Source organism: Acomys minous (assembly GCF_964271855.1).
Source record: "Acomys minous genome assembly, chromosome: 17".
Lineage (NCBI taxonomy): Eukaryota > Metazoa > Chordata > Mammalia > Rodentia > Muridae > Acomys > Acomys minous.
The window spans coordinates 71563707-71583292 of NC_140500.1; the positions used below are offsets into that span (position 1 = coordinate 71563707).

General features: G+C 50.8%; 1 protein-coding gene across 3 annotated transcripts in view; it reads right to left on the reverse strand.

The window, feature by feature from the left end:
- The window catches only part of POLR1A (RNA polymerase I subunit A), a 69506-nt gene that overhangs the window by 2799 nt on the left and 47121 nt on the right, over positions 1 to 19586 (reverse strand). For 2 of the 3 annotated variants that reach the window (XM_084766865.1, XM_084766864.1), the window contains 16 exons: positions 18631 to 18814; positions 17326 to 17408; positions 17057 to 17215; positions 16247 to 16345; positions 14835 to 14987; positions 14125 to 14207; positions 12467 to 12632; positions 11484 to 11705; positions 10400 to 10614; positions 9098 to 9265; positions 8248 to 8383; positions 7680 to 7837; positions 3720 to 3846; positions 2268 to 2378; positions 1405 to 1680; positions 276 to 473 (listed from right to left, as the gene is read on the reverse strand). In XM_084766865.1, coding sequence (XP_084622991.1) covers positions 276 to 473; positions 1405 to 1680; positions 2268 to 2378; positions 3720 to 3846; positions 7680 to 7837; positions 8248 to 8383; positions 9098 to 9265; positions 10400 to 10614; positions 11484 to 11705; positions 12467 to 12632; positions 14125 to 14207; positions 14835 to 14987; positions 16247 to 16345; positions 17057 to 17215; positions 17326 to 17408; positions 18631 to 18814 — 2538 coding nt within the window. Of the gene's footprint in view, positions 1 to 275; positions 474 to 1404; positions 1681 to 2267; positions 2379 to 3719; positions 3847 to 7679; positions 7838 to 8247; positions 8384 to 9097; positions 9266 to 10399; positions 10615 to 11483; positions 11706 to 12466; positions 12633 to 14124; positions 14208 to 14834; positions 14988 to 16246; positions 16346 to 17056; positions 17216 to 17325; positions 17409 to 18630; positions 18815 to 19586 lie in introns of those variants that run through there. The other variant, XR_014776344.1, reaches the window with a different exon arrangement.

Genomic DNA, 19586 nt, shown 5'->3' on the forward strand with positions numbered 1-19586 from the left:
CAAGAGAAAATACAACAACACAAAGGGGATTCTTAAATGACCCAAGAAAGCCTGGGCTAATGGTGAGAGGTTTCTATACTGCAAACCTAACAGGCACTGGAGTCCTTGGGTCATGGATGAGGGCACACTCGATTTGGGGACCGGAGTGTAGCACATATGCCTCAGTAAGGTCCAGAGGCAGTTGACTGGGAGCTCAACTCCTAGGGCCTGGTTTCCAAAAGCACATGAGGTCAGGGCTGAGGATCTGCTGCCGACCAGCCTGCAGGGTCACATACCTCAGAGTACTTGAACAGCTCAGGGAGGTTGATTCCCTCTGTGTTCAGCACAAGCTCCTTCTCATTGTTACTGTTGGTCGTTTCGTTCAGGAGGCACCGAGTGATGCCCTTGGTTGTGTAGACAACAGCATTGTGGGCCAAGGCCACAACCAAGGAGCTCATGTCAAAATTAATTAACAGTGGGAGCTTCAGAGTCACCTATGAGAGAAAGAGACCAAGGAAGATGGGGCCCCAAGCTCCGTGAACAGGGCAGGGCCTGCAGGTCCACCTCAAGCAGCCTTCGAAGCCCACTCAGTGCTCTCCTGGCTGGGGAGAGGGGTACTGCTGCAGAAGCTAGCAGGAGGACCGAATCCTGGGTGGTTTACCTGACCCACATTCGAGGTGGACACAGTCGACAGAGGTCAGTGAAGACAGACTCAAGTCCACTCCACTGCCTGTCTTCTCAGTGACCACAATGCAGTGTCTGCTGTTTGGGCTGGGCCCATCAGCAAGCCCTGTTATCTATCTGGCTTGAGAACTGTAGCGTGTGACTGAAGAGGAGCATGTCTATGCTGATATCAAACCACTGAGCCACCCAGGCCTCAAAGGAACCAAGAAATTCTCAGGATGGGGGACAGGGGAATTTGGAGGGAATAAGGATGGGTTACTGTCTCCTGGCAGGAGGGAAGGAAGCTGCCGTGCCTGTGACGTATGGTGACATGTTTGTGATTCATTTGGAAAGTCTTCTCCAGTAGGCCTGTAGTTAAGACTTACACACACTATTTCTGAGCACTAGGGGTTGGGAAGTGGGGTGGGTAAGGCTGTGCTTTAGAGCACAGGGTCAGCAGTTGGTAAGAGGTTCTTCCATAGGTGCTGGACAAATAGTTAATAACACTGGCTGTTCTTCCAGAGGATCCATATGGCGGGTCACAACTATTTGTAACTCCATTTCCAGGGGATCTGATGCTCTTTTCTGGCCTCCAAGGGAACTGCACACATGGTGTGCAGCCATACTCATAGGCAAAATACCCATACAGATAAAATATTAAAAAAAAAAGCACAGAGATTCTTTAGGAGATATTCATGAAGTAAGAGCAGCTTGTGGGCTCAGCTGGACATAAGCCCCTGGCCCAGGTGTACAGACACTGACCTGGCACCATAGGCTCTCCTCTGTGTCATACTGGTAATCTTCGATGAATGGGTGGGCCTCTCGCACAGCCTGGATCCGGTGGTCTATGGCTTCAGCTCTCTGAGGCCTGGAGTGGCGGTGGGCAGGGTTCTGGGTTGATTCCTCCTCAAGGCCTACCCTTTCTTCCTCTTCTGGCTCACGGGCTTGATGGGCATCCTCACCATTGACGTTCCCTTCCTCTTGTACGTCCTCCTCCTCCTCTTCATCCTCCCCTTCTTCTGCACTCTCATAGTCAACCTGACAGGAAGTGAAAGCAGGCAGTCAGCCAGGGTCCCAATCACCTGGATTTTACTGATGGAACAACCCCAGGACCTGCTGGACCAGCTAGAGGCTCTCTGCTCTGACCTGAAGACCTTCCTCCATCTACCTTCCATTGCTTTTGCTCTGAGATGGCCACCCCTCAGTCCTGATGTGCCCCTCAGAGGCAGCTCACCTGCCACATAGCTTCCCGGGATCATCCACTCACCTGAGCTTTCTCCCTGTGAATTCCCTCAGCCTCTCAGTCTTCTCTTTGTCCTCAGAGAGACCATAAAACTAGGGACTGGTTTGGGGAAAGTGGGGGAGATCATATTCTCCCCCTGTACAAACTGTACGAACAGCTGACACTGACTTCTTGTCTGTCTTCTCTGGGTCTCTGATTCATATCCAGGGTTAGCCAGATTCTAAGAAGAATCCTGTCTGCTTAATCAAGAGGTATACTGGACAGACAGGCCCTCCTTCAGACTTCTGGTGGGCTCCGAGGGTGACAGGGGGGTATGGCCTACAGGTCAGGGAGAATGCCTTAAGTTCGAGCACAGGCCCCGCACTCAGCCAACACCCCTCACCTCTTCCTCTTGCTTCTCCTTGCGTCTGGTGTCAGAAGCATCTGCATCCCCCTCCTCAGGTTCAGCATCCACAATGTTCCCCTCCTCTTCCTCACCCCCTTCCTCCTCTCTCTGTGGTTTGAGATGAAAGAGAAAAATGATTAGCTTAATAATATCCAGTGGTCAGTGAATCCATCTGTCCAGCCAACAATCCTTTTGCCTAACGATGCGGCCACCTTCCCAGCCGTCTGTGTAGGTATCTTTCGGTCCTCTACCCACCCACCACCTAACCCAGCGCTTCTACCCAGCCTCTGCTCATCTAGCCTTGGGTTTGTGAACCTCTTTCCCTTTGACATTCATATTTACACGCACCACTTGTGAAGGCTTTCATGCTTCAGCATACAAAGCACTGGGTTCTGCTGTGGCGCCTGTGTTACTCTCAGCACACTTCCTCTTAGCTGCCCTCTTCATCTTCGCTCCTCGCATGTTCCTTAGTTCCTAATGGCTTACCACAGTCCCTCCCTCACGTCACACACACTTCATTACCCTCTTATTTACCCTTAATTTTTTTGTTAAAGGGATCAGGGATACAGTTTAATGGTAGAGAGCTTCCCACAGCCATTACAAGATGGCGTAACTATTGCTCCAACGTTGTGGGTGGGAACGAGGAAAAAAATTGTCTTTTTTCTTCCTAGTCTTGGTTTCTGGTTTCTTAGCCTCATTCTGGATAAGTCAAGACTGGAAAGACGGTTAAGTACAGTCGATGTCAATCTGTGCTTGAATTAGTAAAATGACGAAGCCACAAGACAGAAAAGACCTAGGAATTCCTCTGATCGCCTCATTCTAGATAGATGTAGAGACAGGTGTCACAGAGTCAGGCTGGGCATTCCCCGACCACACGACACACCCAGCCCCGCAGCAGGCTCACTGCGTCAGCGCTGGCCTCTGTTTGCAGCCTAGGAGGTGCTTCCCACTGCTACGTATCTGGCCTTCTTCTTCCTCTCTCCGTTTGCTATTAATAGTGTTTCAGCTCCTTGCCTTTTTTCCCGAGGCTCAACTTCTCTGCTTCACATCACCTCTCTAGTCAGTGCCTTGGTGCTTTAGGGGGAAGTTAAATGCAGAGAAAAATGAAACCAGAACAAGAGCATCCAAAGGCTCAGCACACACCACCTTTAGGATGGAGACTTCTTGCAGGTGGTTTTGGGAACAGAGATGGAAGTGTGTAGTTCTGATGCGAAGCTGAGCAAACCATATCGCTGACAGCCTCTCTGGCCTGCCATGCCCGCGAGTAAGTGTAGCTTGCCCGGCAAGAGCAGCAGATAAATGCTGAGGTGCACGGAGAGATAAGCCAGCACCAAGGAGAGTATTGAGAACTGTCACATAACCTCCCAGACAAGACTACGAAGCTCCTCCAAGCCTCTCAGCCTTAGGCTCAGTCCTGTGCCCCTCCAGGGGGCCCTGCCCCTTGCCTACCTGTTTCCTCGCAGAGTCCTCAGCGTCGTCCAGATCCTTCTGTGTAGTTCTTCTAGTGTTCACATTTCTGAAGGCTGATGCTTTGCTATTCTTCTTTTTGATGGCTTCTATTAGTAGTTTAAAGAATCTGCATGACAAGGAAGCCACCCAACGGCATCAGGCTAAGTGTGTCTCTGGATGCTGAGGGGTTTGCATGGGTGCTAGCACAAGGACTGAGGCCAGTGTCTCCCACCCTCCTCTACCTTTGCCCACTTGTTGAATCTGTCAGAAAGAACACCAGTGCCACACTCCAGCCTGCCTCATCTGGATACACGCTGTCACTCCTGGACTAACCTGGCTCTGACTGTGACAGACAACCTCCTACACTTTCTAACTGGCTTGTCTGGAGAATGTGGCCTTTAGTAGGTAAGCTTGTTTTGAGCATCATCATATACTTTCCTTAAGGCTTGGTAGAGCTTGTATTTGGTAAACGACAGATGTTGGTGCCACTATGTCATCTAATCAGGGCTGCATAACAATTGTAAGAGATGGGAACCCGGCCTGGGAAAGGCATCCCCTCCCAAGCATCTGTAGTATTTCAACAAAGTAGGTCTGGCTGGGTCAGAGGAATCCCCACCCTCATATATGGGAGCCCCAACAACAAAATGATGAGAAGACTTTAAAATGCTCTCGAATTACAAAGGGCAATGCGGCTGACTTTATGGCCATGGTCACACACAACAGGTTAGAATCAAATCTATCTGAAAGAACCCATGTCCCCTTTCCCCTCCCCCTGAGCCCCCCATTTTAAGGGTCCCTGGGACATTAGCCTACCCTACTTCCATGTTGCTTTAACAGCAACAACAACAAAACCACCACCACCCTCTCAGTCCTTCATCAGGCACTCAGAGCTTCCCAAATTGGACTGCTTTAACTGTTCAAAAAATTTGCTTCACCCTCAACCCTTGGCATCCATCCATCCTATGTTCTGAGTCCTAATCTGTGCTATAGCCAAGAGAGTGATGACAAGACAGGCTCCCAGCCCCGAAGAAGCATGGAGTCTTAAGGTAGAGAGCAGCAGGTCAAATCTTTCACTGTTTTGGTCATCGAAACCTAAAGAATGTCATCTTCCCTCCCTGTTTTTTTGTTTTTTGTTTTGTTTTTTTAAGATTTATTTACTTTATGTGTTGAGTGTCTGCCTACATGTATGAATGTGCATCACGTGTGTGCCTGGAAGCCACGCTGCCCAAAAGAGGGTGTCAGATTCCTTGGAACTGGAGTTACAGATGGTTGTGAGCCACCATGTAGGCGTGAGAAACCAAACCTGCGTCCTTGCAAGGGGTCTCTTAAGCTCTGTGCCAACTCTCAAGCCATTTTTTTTAAAATTAGAGTGCAGTTTTGTCAAGACCCACTAATCTAGCGACACGCTTGCTTACCAGGTGCTGAGGAATCCAGGCAGGAGAGTCAGAAGGGAAGAGGCAGGGCATGACATGACTTTGGAAAGAGTGGATGGCGACCTCGTGTGTTGTAAGGGGTCACTTACCCAGGACACCACAGAGATGGACTAAAGCAGAACAGAGTGCTTCTTCCCTGCACAGGCTAGGATACCATTCTGCCATCGAGTGCGCCTGCCTATCTCAGTGTGGACAGCCCAGCTCTGAGGTTCCCTGTCTACCATCTGTTCCTACTCTCAGGCATGCTCTGGGCATCTGCACTCCCAGCAGTATTCCCAGCCTTCCTGCCATCCTCCAAGGTCAGGCTGGATGCAGCTCTCTCAGGCTCTGCCCCAGGCTGCCTGCCTCTTGGCGTCCAGAGCCCTTGAGAACAAGAGGTGGATGGAGCCGAATGGAGATCTGCTGGTGAGTGGGAGACAGCAACGTGCGAAGAGCAAGGGGAGTGACGGCCCCGGTGAACGCTCTCTGAGGGCCATGCTAGCTGCCTGTCACTATGACAAATGAAAGGAACCAGCCAGGCATATGGCCGAGGAACCACCTGCCCCACATAGGCAACTGGGAACTGGGAACACGACCCTTCATGCTTCCAGAAGTGCTGCGAGCACCCCCACTACCTGCTGCTTCAAGAGCTGGTTTCTGCTCAGCTGCTCGGACTGCAGAAGGGCTGCTGTGTTAGCGTCATGGCTGGCACAGGGGCCAGAGCCTATAATCCTTGACTCTTAGCTCACACTCTTCCCGCTTTACCACTCTGGTGCGGGTTAGTCATACAAATACTCAAAGGGAAGCATGCCAGCACGACATCTGAGATCATTTCTGCTTATGTGTTCCTGTTCTTTCCATTATGTGTTAAAAACGAAAACAAAAAACAAAAAACTTAAGATATCCCAGATGAGGGAGAGGAAAAGGAAAGGAGGTGGCAGAGACAGAAAGTAAGAAGTGAGAGACAGCTGCAGGGGCAGGGTGGCTCTCAAGGCCCCTGCCATTTCCTGTGAGCTCTAAGGCCTTAATGTGGTTGAATCATTCAATGCCTGGGCTGACAAAGGAACTCTAAACCGCAGCCCATATTAAAGACTGCTCTTACTTTTACTCTTACTCACACTGCCTGAGACCTCAGAGGTCTATTATGGACTATCGCTGTCCGAAGAGAACTTCAGGCCAGGCCAGTACAAACATCCGCTGTACTGGGGAGCCAACTCTTCTCTGTTAACAAGCTGGCAGGCTGGACTCTATTCCATACTCCTGTCATTTTGCCCAGTGTCTCAGAGCACATGAAGGACTGCCTGATGGAACAGCACAGGAGGCACCCAGGGCTCATGTCACCTGAGCACGTCAGCTCATCAGTGATTCCTGTCCAAACAAGCCAAGCTCATCTGTCCTGACAACCATCCTAAAGGCCACCTGTGTAGAGGAACAGCTCACAATGGGGTCTTATCTTTGGGAGCAGAAAGAAAGGGATAAAGTCCCTCTCTTTGGTGTGACCTGCCTCGGTAACTGACTGGACTAACTCAGCACAGGACAGTTCCTGCCACTGGCTCTCTATCTTTGTGCATGCATAGTGGTATGCATACAGAGGTCAGAGGACAGACAACTTTTAAGAGTCGGTTCTCTCCTTCCACTATATGAGGTCCCAGGGATGGAATGTCAGACTTGGTGATACACGCCTTTACCTACCGAGCCATCTTACTATCCAGGTTCCCTACAAGCAGCTCTGGGGAGACCTAGGATCCTGTCTTTTAAAGGCAGCAGTCAGGGGCCTATGGCCAATTCCTGTCAGTGATGGTATCTCTTTTGCCTAGAAGTGTGTTTACTAGCTGCTGATGCTTAAACATTAGGAGACTGACTTTTTTTCTCTACCCGTCTGCTCAATCAAAGCAAAAGCATATAACAAGACAGCAAGAGGAGGCAGAAGCTATGGGCACCCTGGCCCACATTCTTGCACACAGAGCCAACTTCCTAAAATAGGTTCCACACTGTGCCAGTGGCCTCCAACCTGCTTTACCAGCACTGGGCAAGTCAAGTGCTTTGGTGAATCTTCCCATCCCTCTGACCTTGTACCCTCCTCAGCATTACGGCCTATGCTTCCAATGTCCGTCAGTATCCTGGATGTGAGAGAAAAGGAAGTTCATACTCCCTAGCAGACAGAAACCAGACGTCCTAAACGAAGTATCCATGCGCAGCGGTGGTTTAGGAGCACCATGCCACGGGCTCCCTATCAGCAGACTAGAAGTGAGCGAGGAACCACATGACAGGCTGGAACCACACGGCGTCCAGCTCCACACCGTGCGCTGGTCTGAAGCACACACCGCTGTGATGGGGCTCCTGGTGCTCCCTGGACAGGTCCTTCCAACCTTTAACACCACACGCAGACTCATCAATCCAAGACAATCTAAGGGGCCACATTCACAAGCCAGATTGGGGTGAGGGCTCCACATTAGGTGGTCGGCAGTCTCTAGAACACTTTCTTTGCAGGCTCATGGTGGCCGTGCTCCTGGGTCACAGTCAGCGACAAACACAGCCACGTCCTAACCTGGTTTCCATGAAGTGCAGGATGTCGTCAGGTCTCAGGCACTTCTCCTGCTGGTAATATGCATGTGGCAGGAACTGAAACCGGAGCTCATACACGCGGAATTTATTCTGTTTTCCTCCCATACAGAAGGACTCCTGGACATCAACTTTTTGCAATACCTAGAACCAGATGAACACAGAGAAACTGACCTGCTCAGGCCCCAGGTGACTGTGTACTGCAAATGGATCGCAAGATTCTAAATGTCTGAGGTAGCTGGGGACCACAGTCCCAAACTACAAAGAAATCCTAGTGAGCTCTGCCTGTGTGAATCCTTGGGGTATATTTGCAAGAACAGCCTAGAAAGCACTTCTGGAGTACGGCCTGAGCCCCTGTGGTGTGCTAAGTTAACCCAGGAAGCATTCCTACTGCATTCTTCCAGCAAATGCTATGGAGCTAACAATCATCTTAAAAGTGTCTTTCTTCCTAGTGAAAGTCTGGGGCTAAACTGCCAGCAGGCTGCTCAGTTAGGGTAGAAGGATGCAGGATCAGGCCTCTACCCTGTGTGTGATCGAGAATAAGAGACAGTTACCTCCCCCAGGCACACCCTGGTGAGCTGCTTTTTTAGACTCTTCACTCTCTTCAGTGCTTTCTTGGTGTTGAACACAGGCACGCTCATCATAGGGGTCTTGATGTTGGCACTGGCCATCATGAGAATCTCCCTCAGCCTGACAAAGAGTAAGGACACATCTGATGAGATAACCAGATTTTCTTGTCCACCTGAAACCTCTTAAAGGTGGCAGAGTTCATTCATGGTATGAGAAGCCTTGGGATACCACAGGGGAACATGGTGTACCAATCCTGCAGACTGGCTCCTCCTCATGTGCAGCATTCTACCCAAAGCTTGCTTCCCTTCACCATTCTTGGTACTCAGCAGGCACTTACTGAGAGCTTAGCAAATCAATGAGAGGCGGAGGAAAGACTAAACTAGAAGCAGCCCTCAGCACTCTTATTGAGGCCTGTCACCCTCAACCGCAGTCTAGTGGGCTCAGCCTCCTGCAGCCATGGGAGAGAACCCTCATGCTGGGTCCACACTTCCTGTTTCCCCAGTTGTCATGGGCCACGGCCACAGGAATGGCAACCAGGCGGCACTACGCTGGAGTGCTAACAATGCTCCTGTGTGTGAGGTCCTGTATAAGTAACTGTGCTAACCTCATGAAGGAAGTGGCAGAGGAGTGCATAGAAATTCTAAAAGACCAAGCCACAGAAAGCACTCAGGCTCCAAACAGCTCCAGAATTTCAACTGAGGACCCAGACTTGGAGGAGACTTAATTTCTCACTCACCAGCACCTCCTCCTCTGTCCCTCTTATAAAATGACTCCTTTTCCAGGAGCATTACAGCAACTCTCGCAGCTGCAGTGTACACCCTTGTGCCCCCATACCTTGGAATGCCCAGGGTGACGTTCATCTCGCCTCTGCCTGCGAAGTGGAAGGTGTTCAGTGTCATCTGTGTGGAGGGCTCCCCAATGCTCTGAGCAGCCAGAAGGCCAACAGCCTCGCCAGGGTCGCACAGTGAGCGCTGCCACTTCACCTGCAGCAAGCTTCTCAGCCTGGGGACACAGGGGCAGCAGGGACCAGTGTCAGCCCGGTCCACCTCACCAGTGTCAGCCCGCCCACCACACCAGTGTCAGCCCGCCCACCACACCAGTGTCAGCCCGCCCCCCATACCAGTGTCAGCCCGCCCCCCATGCCAGTGTCAGCCCACCCACCACACCAATGTCAGCCCGCCCCCCACACCAGTGTCAGCCCACCCACCACACCAGTGTCAGCCCGCCCACCACACCAGTGTCAGCCCGCCCACCACACCAGTGTCAGCCCGCCCCCGACACCAGTGTCAGCCCGCCCCCGACACCAGTGTCAGCCCGCCCCCGACACCAGTGTCAGCCCACCCCCCATACCAGTCCACCCACCACACCAGTGTCAGCCCGCCCACCACACTAGTGTCAGCCCGCCCCCCACACCAGTGTCAGCCCGCCCCCGACACCAGTGTCAGCCCGCCCCCCACACCAGTGTCAGCCCGCCCCCCATACCAGTCCACCCACCACACCAGTGTCAGCCCGCCCCCGACACCAGTGTCAGCCTGCCCCCCCACACCAGTGTCAGCCTGCCCCCGACACCAGTGTCAGCCCGCCCCCCACACCAGTGTCAGCCCGCCCCCGACACCAGTGTCAGCTCGCCCCCCATACCAGTGTCAGCCTGCCCACCACACCAGAAACCAGGGGCCAGAAACACAGTGCCCTAGCTGCTTCCCTGCTTGAAATGTTCAAGTCTGCAACAAGATCGGCATGTTTCCTTGCCAGGCCCCTAAGAAGTAGTTATTTTGGGACTCATTCTCATCCCATCCACCACTAGCAGGAGAGGTTTGGAAAGGGCTTACATACACTCCCACCAAAGCAGCTAGAATAGGTTCAGGAGTATCAGCATCAGAGGTGGGGGTGCACAAACATGTGGGTCACATCACACGTGTCTGCCCTGTGTAATTCTGTAACGCATTAGCGACCCTTTCCAGGTTGCTAGTCCCTTAGTGACAACCACTGTCCTACATAGAAGGGGCTCAGCAAACTGGGATGCGAGTGAGGCGTTTTGTGTGGAGACCTTCTGGGGTGCAGGTAGAGGCTGCCTTCCTCTTCTCAAGTGGGTCAGGAGCCCCACACGCCATCCTTGCCACAGGTTAGTGTCCTCACCCGTCGAGGGAAAGCTCCGCCGTCTTGTAACTCCTCTCTGCTTGAGCTGCCCACTCCTGACTGTAGTCGGCAATCTGCTTTTCAAATGTTTCAGACACAGATGCAAAGTAGATGTCTGGGCGCCACACAGAAAGGCTGGGGTCGGGGCAAGGGGTGGCCCTCTTCTGGTATTTCCAGCGGCTCTGCTCATCTAATTCATACCACATCTGTAACATCTGCACAGAGAGCAAGATGTATCTTAGCCCGATGGGAAGGCATCAGCACGGACTCCTCTGACTCCAGGCACAGCTGGTGGTACAAGACTCAGTGGATTTGCTTTGGATGAGAGTAGGAATGCAAGGCAAAAACCTGACTGTGGTGAGGTTAAGAACCACCTCAACGGGCTAGAGATGGCACAGTAGTCAAGAGCACTAGCTGTTCTTCAAAAGGACCCAGGTTCAATTCCCAGCACCCACATGGCAGCTCGCAACTGTCTATAACTCCAGTTCCAGGGGACCCAACAACCTCATACAGGCATAAATGCAGGCAAAACACCAATGCACATTAAAGGAGAAAACAAAAACAAAAACAGATTCTGTTGTGTGGCACGCTGTTAAGCAGGGTGCTTTGGGCAATTCATCCTGGCCTGTCCAAAGCACAGTTAAAGGCATGACATCATTATTTACTGTCCAACTGGGATTCCTCTGGGGGCAAATAGGTGGTGTTTATGATTATGGTGTAAGAGGCAAAACTACCCTAGGCAACCAGGACACTAAGAGTGAGGTGACCACTAAATGCCAGTTAGCACCTCTCTCTCAACCCAGGCTGGTCTTTTTTCCCACAGCTGCCCTCTCCACAAGTCCTCTCCAGTGACTGGTCTCCCTGATTACTCGTGCCTGGTGTGGTGAAGAACCCCTATCACCAGCCCTAGTAATTCTCTAAGGTCTTCCTGCTCACACCCTCTAATGTGTGAGTGACAGTCTCACATGGCTACCGCTGGCATTTTGGCTGATATCACACTCTTTATTAGGGAGCAACCTCTCATGTTTCCTGTAGCGGAGGCCTGAGCATGCCAGGCCCCATGGCCACAGGCTCCCCATGTTACCTGCTGGGTCTCTGGGCTGCGGCCATTCTGGTTTGTGCCCTTTAGGTTCAAAGCTTTCACAGCTGCCTGGATCTTCTGGGAAAAACTCAGGAAGGCGCCTTTTCTCAGCAGGGCACTGGGATGCTTTCTATGCCATTTTTTAATGGCTTTGAAGTGGCGGAGCACTTTCCGGGGATCTGCTCTGGATAAAACTTCATGAAGATGCTTGGATTTCATTATCACCTAAGTAAACCAACCACACAGGCAAGATGACAACATGAAAAATGGGCCACACTGCCTGACTTCAAGGGACCCAAGGTACATGACAAGAGTCCTCAGAACACCTCTTGGAAGGAACAAGCACCCAGGAGTGAATAAAGCCCTCAGCACCAGGAAAGAGATCAGCTCATTACGAATAGCCTCCCAGGAAAAGGGGAAGGTGGCCAGGGTCCTGGGACAAGAGCAAGTAAGGCGAGGGCCCAGTCAAGACTGAGGTCCTTAATTCTACCATCAGAACTAAGTCCTGGACAGCTCATGATGGCTTGTTTTAACTTTCCAAGCTGAAAGGCAGGGTAACTCTGCAGTCTGTGGCAATGCCCGTTACTTGGCATTAAGAAATATACAAGTTACAGACCTGAATAAGATGGGCCTGTGTTCAAACCCTTGCCCAGCTCTCATCGGTCAGCTACTGTAGCTTCAGCATTTAGATGCCTCAGCTGTAAACTGGACAGAGCACTACTATAGCCCTAGACTGCACCAAGGAGGAACCCAGACTTGCTATGTGCTTCAGTTTAAGGCTTGGTACCCCCACTCCCCAAAGGCAGCTACTACTCCACAAATACTCATGTGCTGCCATGACCTTGTGTGGTTACGGTCTACGGAGGAGCTCTGAAAATACCACATGCTTCTGGACACTGATGGGGGCTTTATAAAAGCCACTGGCTTCTCTCAGTGGTCCCGTGGATGGAGTAGCAGGGCTCCAGCCACCAAGGGTGTGACGTTACCTCATAGTTGCTGGCCAGGAAGGGAAACTGCTTGGGCTGCAGGAATTGAGTCTTGGGAATATCCAGGCCATCCTCCCCATACAGGAACTGTACCACACTGCCATCACTGTCCCGCACCGTCAGGTCGTACTGGATGACCAGTCCCTCCAGGTGCTTGATGATGCACCTGTATGGAAGCTCTACTCAGTGCCCAGGGTGGCTTGGAGGGAAACAGGTGACAGGGAAGGGGAAGGAAGGGGCTGCTGTTCCAGATGAACACAAGCCTAAGATGGACACATCCATTGCCCCAGGCCCTGGGATCCAACCTGCATGGGCTACATACATTTCCTGCCAGTTTTAGAGACCACCCCAGTGATCTGGCTGCCACACCCTCATCTCACTCAGCTGCTAGGGCTGCTCCCGACCCCTTCACTCTTCTGTATCTCAGAGCTTTGAGGGACAGACTGGCATCCTTAGCGTCATAGGCGGCAAAGAAGGGAAGAGAAGGGAGAATCCTTAAGCTGTCAGTGTGGAGATTGCCAAGCAAAGGGGCATCATCAGGAATTAAATGCTGACATGATGTTCTAATTTGAAGGCTAGTTTCCAGTCCTCTCCTGGCAGCTGGCTCCCTCATCCTCTCTTGCTTTCTGTCTTGGTTACAGCTCTATGTCTACTGTGGTTCCCCAACATCTGTTTTCTCTCCTCCAGCATCCAACCCAAGTGGGAAGGGTAGAGCTAAGCTTTCACAATGTTTGACTCAGAGCCTGGCAAGCTGGTGCCAACCACCAGTTCTGCTTTTAGCACACATAGTGGTGACACTGGTGTTTGGCCCTCTGCTATGCTGGCCTTACAGGGCTTAGCAGCTGCCCCTCATGTCCATGTCTCCAGACTTCTTCCCTGAGCTTCGGGCCTTATCTCTAGTGGCCCACTGACTTGTCTACTCGGAACCTCTTGCTGTCACGTCACAGGCAGCCACATTCTCTTCACTGCCATCGTTATTCCCACTAGCATATATTCTTTGAGCTCAGGAAGAACCATGACAAAAAGCCTAGGACTGTACCCTTTCCTACCAGAGAGGTGATCTCCCAGGAGGACACCTGTCACTAGAGTGCTCTGTACTTATCGCAGGCTGCTGAGCCTCTCAAACAAAGGACGAACTCAGCACTGCCATCCAGGCATGGCCAACCTTCTCACAGTGCTCATCACGTTGTCAAGCACAAAGCTCACATCTGAGAATTTTGTAACCAAGCTTTCTATCTGCAGGTTACAACTTTGCGTTGGGTGGCATGCATAGCTATTTTGAGGCACATGGAGCACACAGGCCGGGCACACCTAGAAGATCTGCAGAGCACAAGGCCCACTGTGTAACCCTGAGGGCATGCTCTACCACTAATGTAGAAATACTCTGTGCTATTTTCTGTCTCAGGCCTCATGTGGAGACTTTGAAAAGAGATTGTATCATCTAAAGCCTCCAGCATCCAACCCAAGTGGGAAGGGTAGAGCTAAGCTTTCACAATGTTTGACTCAGAGCCTGGCAAGCTGGTGCCAACCACCAGTTCTCCTGTTAGCACACATGGTGGTGACACTGGTGTTTGACCCTCTGCTATGCTGGCCTTACAGGATAAGAGGAAGGTCCTGGGGCACCAGCCCACCCACCAGAGGGCTACAGGTGCTGTTACCTTTGGAGATAACCAGAACGGCTAGTTTTGACGGCAGTGTCCACCAGGCCTTCTCGCCCCGCCATGCAGTGGAAGAAGAATTCCTATGGAAAAAGTGGGAGCCAGGTCCCCAAAGTGACAGTAAGCACTGTGTACCTAGAGGGCCACTCAGTTGTCATCTATGCACCTTTCCTAACCACACAGATGCCCCACCCACTACTATGGAGTGAGGGAGAGAACGGGAAATGGAAAGTTCATAAAACCAATCTCTCCAGGCTCCTCTGGGTGATATGAGCACCTTGGTGACTGATACTCCCCTTCCCAGTTGCTTCTGAAGCAGCCAAGAACTGGCTTAGAGAGGCTACATCACAGAAAACGGGGAGACCAAGGTCAGGCTCGTCTTCTCCTTTTGAGGCAAGGACTTGTTATGCAGCTTTGGCCTGACTCATACATGACAACTCTTTGGGGAAGTACTGGGGTTACAGTATGAGTCACCACATCTGGCTTTTCACTTTACCACTACACATTCTTACATGCCTACTGTGTGTTAGCCTTTGCTAGCTCTGGTGTCACAGTAGGGACCACCATGTGGTCGTCATGTCTCTTTGGGAACCTATGGTCGATATATCTTTAACATTTACCACTTGATGGTTCTTGTGCTGTTATTTATGAGGCCATAGGACACCACTACCATGTCTAGAACTGAGGGAAAATGACAAAATTACACATACAGGAGGCCTGATGCCGGTAAGGAATCTTCCAGTGACGAAGCCACCAGCCCTGGGGGTGACCTCATAAGGCTCAAAGCAGGGCAGTGACTTGCCAGATGCCATCAGCGGGGGTCTCCGACCTTCCAATTCAATCTGGCCCAGTAGGCAAGAGATCTGGTGAAAAGAAACACAAACGGCACTTGAGGTTCCTGTGAGTGCGAGCAACACCTGTCTCAACAGGACTCCAGCTTTCCTTAAACAAAAGAAAAGCATTTGGAAAATAGGATAGACATGAAGGCCAAACTAGATGCTTAAACAAGAAAAAGTTAGCCTTGTTGGCCCATCCCCTGTTTTAGGGACAGTTGAGAACAAGCAATGCTTAGAACAGACGCCATGACTTAGAATCACGATGCCGTAGCTGGAAGCGCCTTGAAGGTTTGCTTTGGCTGGTTTTTTGACAACTGTATAGTCTGTAGTGTATTTTCTGGGCCTTACCACCCTGGGCGGTCATCCTGAGCTGTGTAAGAGAGAAGCCATGAGGGGAAGTTAGTAACCAGTGGTCCTCCATGGCTTCTGTTTCAGGTCCTGCCATGAGCTTCTGCCCTGAGTTCCCTTAGCCATGGAGCTGTAAGACGAAAGAAACTGCTCCCCAAGCTGCTTTTGCTCACTGTGTTTATACAGCAATAAAAACCTTAACTAAGAAAAGGTTCCAATGGGGAAATGGAAAAAAACAATCCTAGAGTCTGAGGGAGTCAATCTGCTCATCCCAATGCTTAGGCAAGTGCGTGTAAATACTCCTGGGGAATATTTACCCTTAGTAGTGGCTTTCAGCAGGTGTTCAGCTTTTTAAGCCACTCGGTCTTAGTGCTTACTGAACAATGGTGCATGCCCCTTAAGTGCCTCTCAAGGTCATCAGGATTGGAAAACAAACAAACAAACAAACCAAAACCAAAAACAACACACACACAATGAAACAAACACTAAGATTTGTGAAAATGTCTCCATAGCAACAAGGGCTCTGGGAAGGTAATGAGACTCAAGAGGTAAACGACTCTTAGAACAGTGCTTAAAATCTAACAGTAAATGAAAACAGTAGCTGGTGCAGCATAAGGTTCCATGTGATGTGTGTGGGTATGGATTCACGTATGTGTGAAGGCCGGATGCGGGCACTGGGTGTTCCCTTATGTTTTGAAACACCATCCTTCAGTGAACCTGAAACTCATCAATTTGGTTAAACTGGCTAGCCAATGAACTTTGGGGATCTGCCTTCCCCCACCTGCAAGAAGATTTCTATATGCTTTAGTGCTTTTCAGTCTTTTTAGTTATATGCTACATGGATTAAAGATCTTTTAAGACCAGAGATGAACCTGAAGGCTGACTCCTGACATCAGCCCACCCCTCCGGCAAAACGCTTAAGCTACTTTTGCTCATACCTGCATCGTGTTCACAGTTGAGCCTTTGGCTCCCGACTGCACCATCATCTGCAGGTTGTTCTCAGGGAACTGCCTGTGCAAGCCAAAAGGCATACATGCCTGTGGAGTGAACGAGCACGCTGGTCAGGAATGTCATCTTTTTCACAATCCCACAATCCCACAATCCCACAATCAGAAGGGAAAGCTCTGGCACAGAGACAATGAAGCCAGGTAGAGTGTTTACCTACAGTCCAGACTCTGGAGCAGGAGCACTGGGAGAAGAAGCTGTGACCTTGACCCAGGCACATTCTCCTCTCCTTCTGCACTGCCACAGGCAGGGCTACGCAGTGTGAATAACCCTAACCCCCCCTGCCAGCCTGTAAAGTAGTGCTCCTCACACAGCGGCCTCCAGGTGAGAACAACTCAGACCCCAGTCACACCACTCACTCGAGGTCACAGAGCGAGTACAGAATTCACCATGAAGCCACACATTCACCCCGGCTCTGCTGCACAAGCATCAGACGTCAGCCCTTCACTCTGCTCATCCACCGGCAGCGGAGCCATTCTACCATGAGCTTCTTCCTTCAGCCCCTTCAGTGCAGCAACTCCAAAGTCAACACATTTAGAAACGCTGCACAAAGCCTTCCCTTTCAGCATGAAGCCAAGGCCTTCCCAGACTTACAGAGCGAGAGAATGAGACCCAACTTCAGTTCTCACCTACCCAGACTACTCTAAAGGGCCCAGAGTGAGAATCAAATGTAACTATAAACAAACCAACAGAAGGCAGCAGTCAAAAAGATGGGGATTCGTGCCTTGTACGGCCAGGCTAACCTTGTTAATCTCATTGCTGTAATGGTTCACTTCCTCCTTGAATTTCATATCAATCATGTTAAAATCTCTTTGGTCTTTGCCCAGATGGGCATCTTGCCATCTCTCTTGGATCTCATCACATGACACAGCTTCTGGAAGGTTCAATGCAGCCCTGACAGCCTAGAATGAAGAAAGGAACAGGAGGTTCTAGCAAACGAGGGTGTGGTTTTATTCTGTAAGCTAAGTGGCCCCTGGACAGCAGGCCACCGCCTCCCAGCCCGCCTCTTTACCCGGGGCCCACACTGGGTGGACTCTTCGATGATGCACTGTCTCTTCACATCTGCATCTGGCTTAACCAAAATGTCTTCCACACCTGCAAAGTCAAACAGATAAGCTCAACAGGGCCCAGGTCTAATGTTCACACCATCTGGCAAGCTTGGTGATACTTAGATCCAAGGCTGGGAGCCACAGATACGGGAAGCTACTACAGTGATACTAACATCAGTGCACGCTTAAGAAAACCTAAACATTAAAACCTCTCTTTCAGAAGCGGTAACATTAAAGCTCAAAACTGAGGACTTAAGTTTCAAAGTTATGCTTTTAGCCAGAAGCTCTGCTAAGCTACACCCAATAAATATGCGTGGGATGAGACAGCTAAGGATTTTGGCTAGAAAGATGTTCAGCAGTAGAAGAGAGGCAGATAGTGAGTGTCCCAGGAGCCCGATGTGCAGCTGTGACTACACACAAACGCAAACACACACCGATGCAAAGTCTGAGTGGCAGCCCAACAGCTCTCAGAGCTGAGCCAGAGGGTAGCAGGGCCCACATCCCTTCAGTTAAACCCATCCTTTGGCTCAAAGGATCCAAGAATTGTTCACAGTAATTTCTTTTCAATCTAACAATGTTTTTTTGTTGCTACCCAGGCATGACACAGACTTAAGATCCCCTCAGCCGTCTGGGCGTGGTAGCGCACACCTTTAATCCTAGCACTTGGGAGGCAGAGGCAGGCAGATCGCTGTGAGTTCGAGGCCAGCCTGGTCTACAACTGAGTCCAGGACAGCCAAGGCTACCCAGAGAAACTCTGCCTCAAAGAACTCAAAATAAAAAAGCTAAAGCAAACATCTGCAATTCCCAGTGCTGAGTCTTCTGAAGACTACAGGCAAACAAAAAGAGAAAGAAACGATTTCTCTCCATGGAAGCCAAAACCAGAAGGGCAGACCCTATCACAAAGTCAGATCCAGGCCATCCTTGTAATGGAATGGGATTAGCCAGCCCTCCCCTAAATGTCCACTCACTCGTAGCATGGCCAGTCCAAGTGCATTTGAGCCATTCCTGTTTGTGCCATGAGCTAGCAGAGCTACAAACATGGCTGCTGCTTAGGTCTGGTCTTCACTTGTGAGCTAGGTGTAGGAGCTTCTTCTATGATGAAGGGTGGCGTGAAGAAAAGGAACACTAGCTGTAGAAAGCCAGATGGATAACACTGAAGGGACGAGGCTAAACATCCAGCAAGAAAATGGCCTAGATGCCATCCTGACGCACCCTGGGCCCTTTAGATGCAATGGGGGCAGAGCCAGGGCCACAAGCCTAGCACTCACCCAAGGTGAAGCCTCTGTAGAGCTGCAGGTAGGCAGTGAAGAGGCGGGCGAGGCAGGTAAGAACCTTGCCGCTGGTCTCGCCCCCGTAGATCTCATAGCAGCAGTGCACCAGGCCGTAGGCAGAGCTCCCGTAGTGTGCCTTGTCCAGCACTCCGCAGAGCAGCTCCCCTTCCCTGATGATCACCTGTGCAGGGAATGGTCACCAATACCAGGCTGCAGGGACATCTCTTGGAGGAGCCACCCACACAAGCCAAGTATCATTAGCTTTTTTGGGTATGCCCCTCTACTGTGACCTGCTTTGAATCCTTCCAAGAGGGAAAAAAGAGAGACTATGTGAGACTGACTCATACTTTACATAAGGGAGAGGAACACACACGGGCTAAGTTTTTAACTGCACATAGTAAGTGGATTATCCACACAGGACAAAGAAGTGGCTGCTCCAGGTTTACACAGGGCAGGAGATGGTGTTCACTGGAGCTCATGCTAAGCATGCATGAGACCTGGGTTCAAACCCAACACCACAGAAAAAAGAGGGAAGAGGGAGAGATAGAGGAAAATACACAGCCAGCTGCAGACCTGAGATGTTTGCTCACCAAGAACACATGGAGGCCGTGGCAGTCTCTGGTGTAGGTGTGCTCTCACAGCCGCAAAGCACCGGGTGGTGGTGGTGGTGACCACCCTGGCCTTCCCTAATCCTGGTTCTAAATGTTTGGAGCTAGGATTTGGGGACCTCATAACAATTTGACTAACTCACACCACTCAAGGGCTTGAAGGAAGACAAGAGCTCCATACTGCAAGCACTGCAGAATCAGCACCAGCTTTTGGAAACCTTCCCAAATCAGCAGGCATTTCATACCGAGAGCCAGAGAGCAGAGATCAGCCCTGACCACATTTTAAACAGAAGTGGAAACCACTTGTCTTCTGAGTCATGGCATCAGCTTCTGAACTTGTTTTAC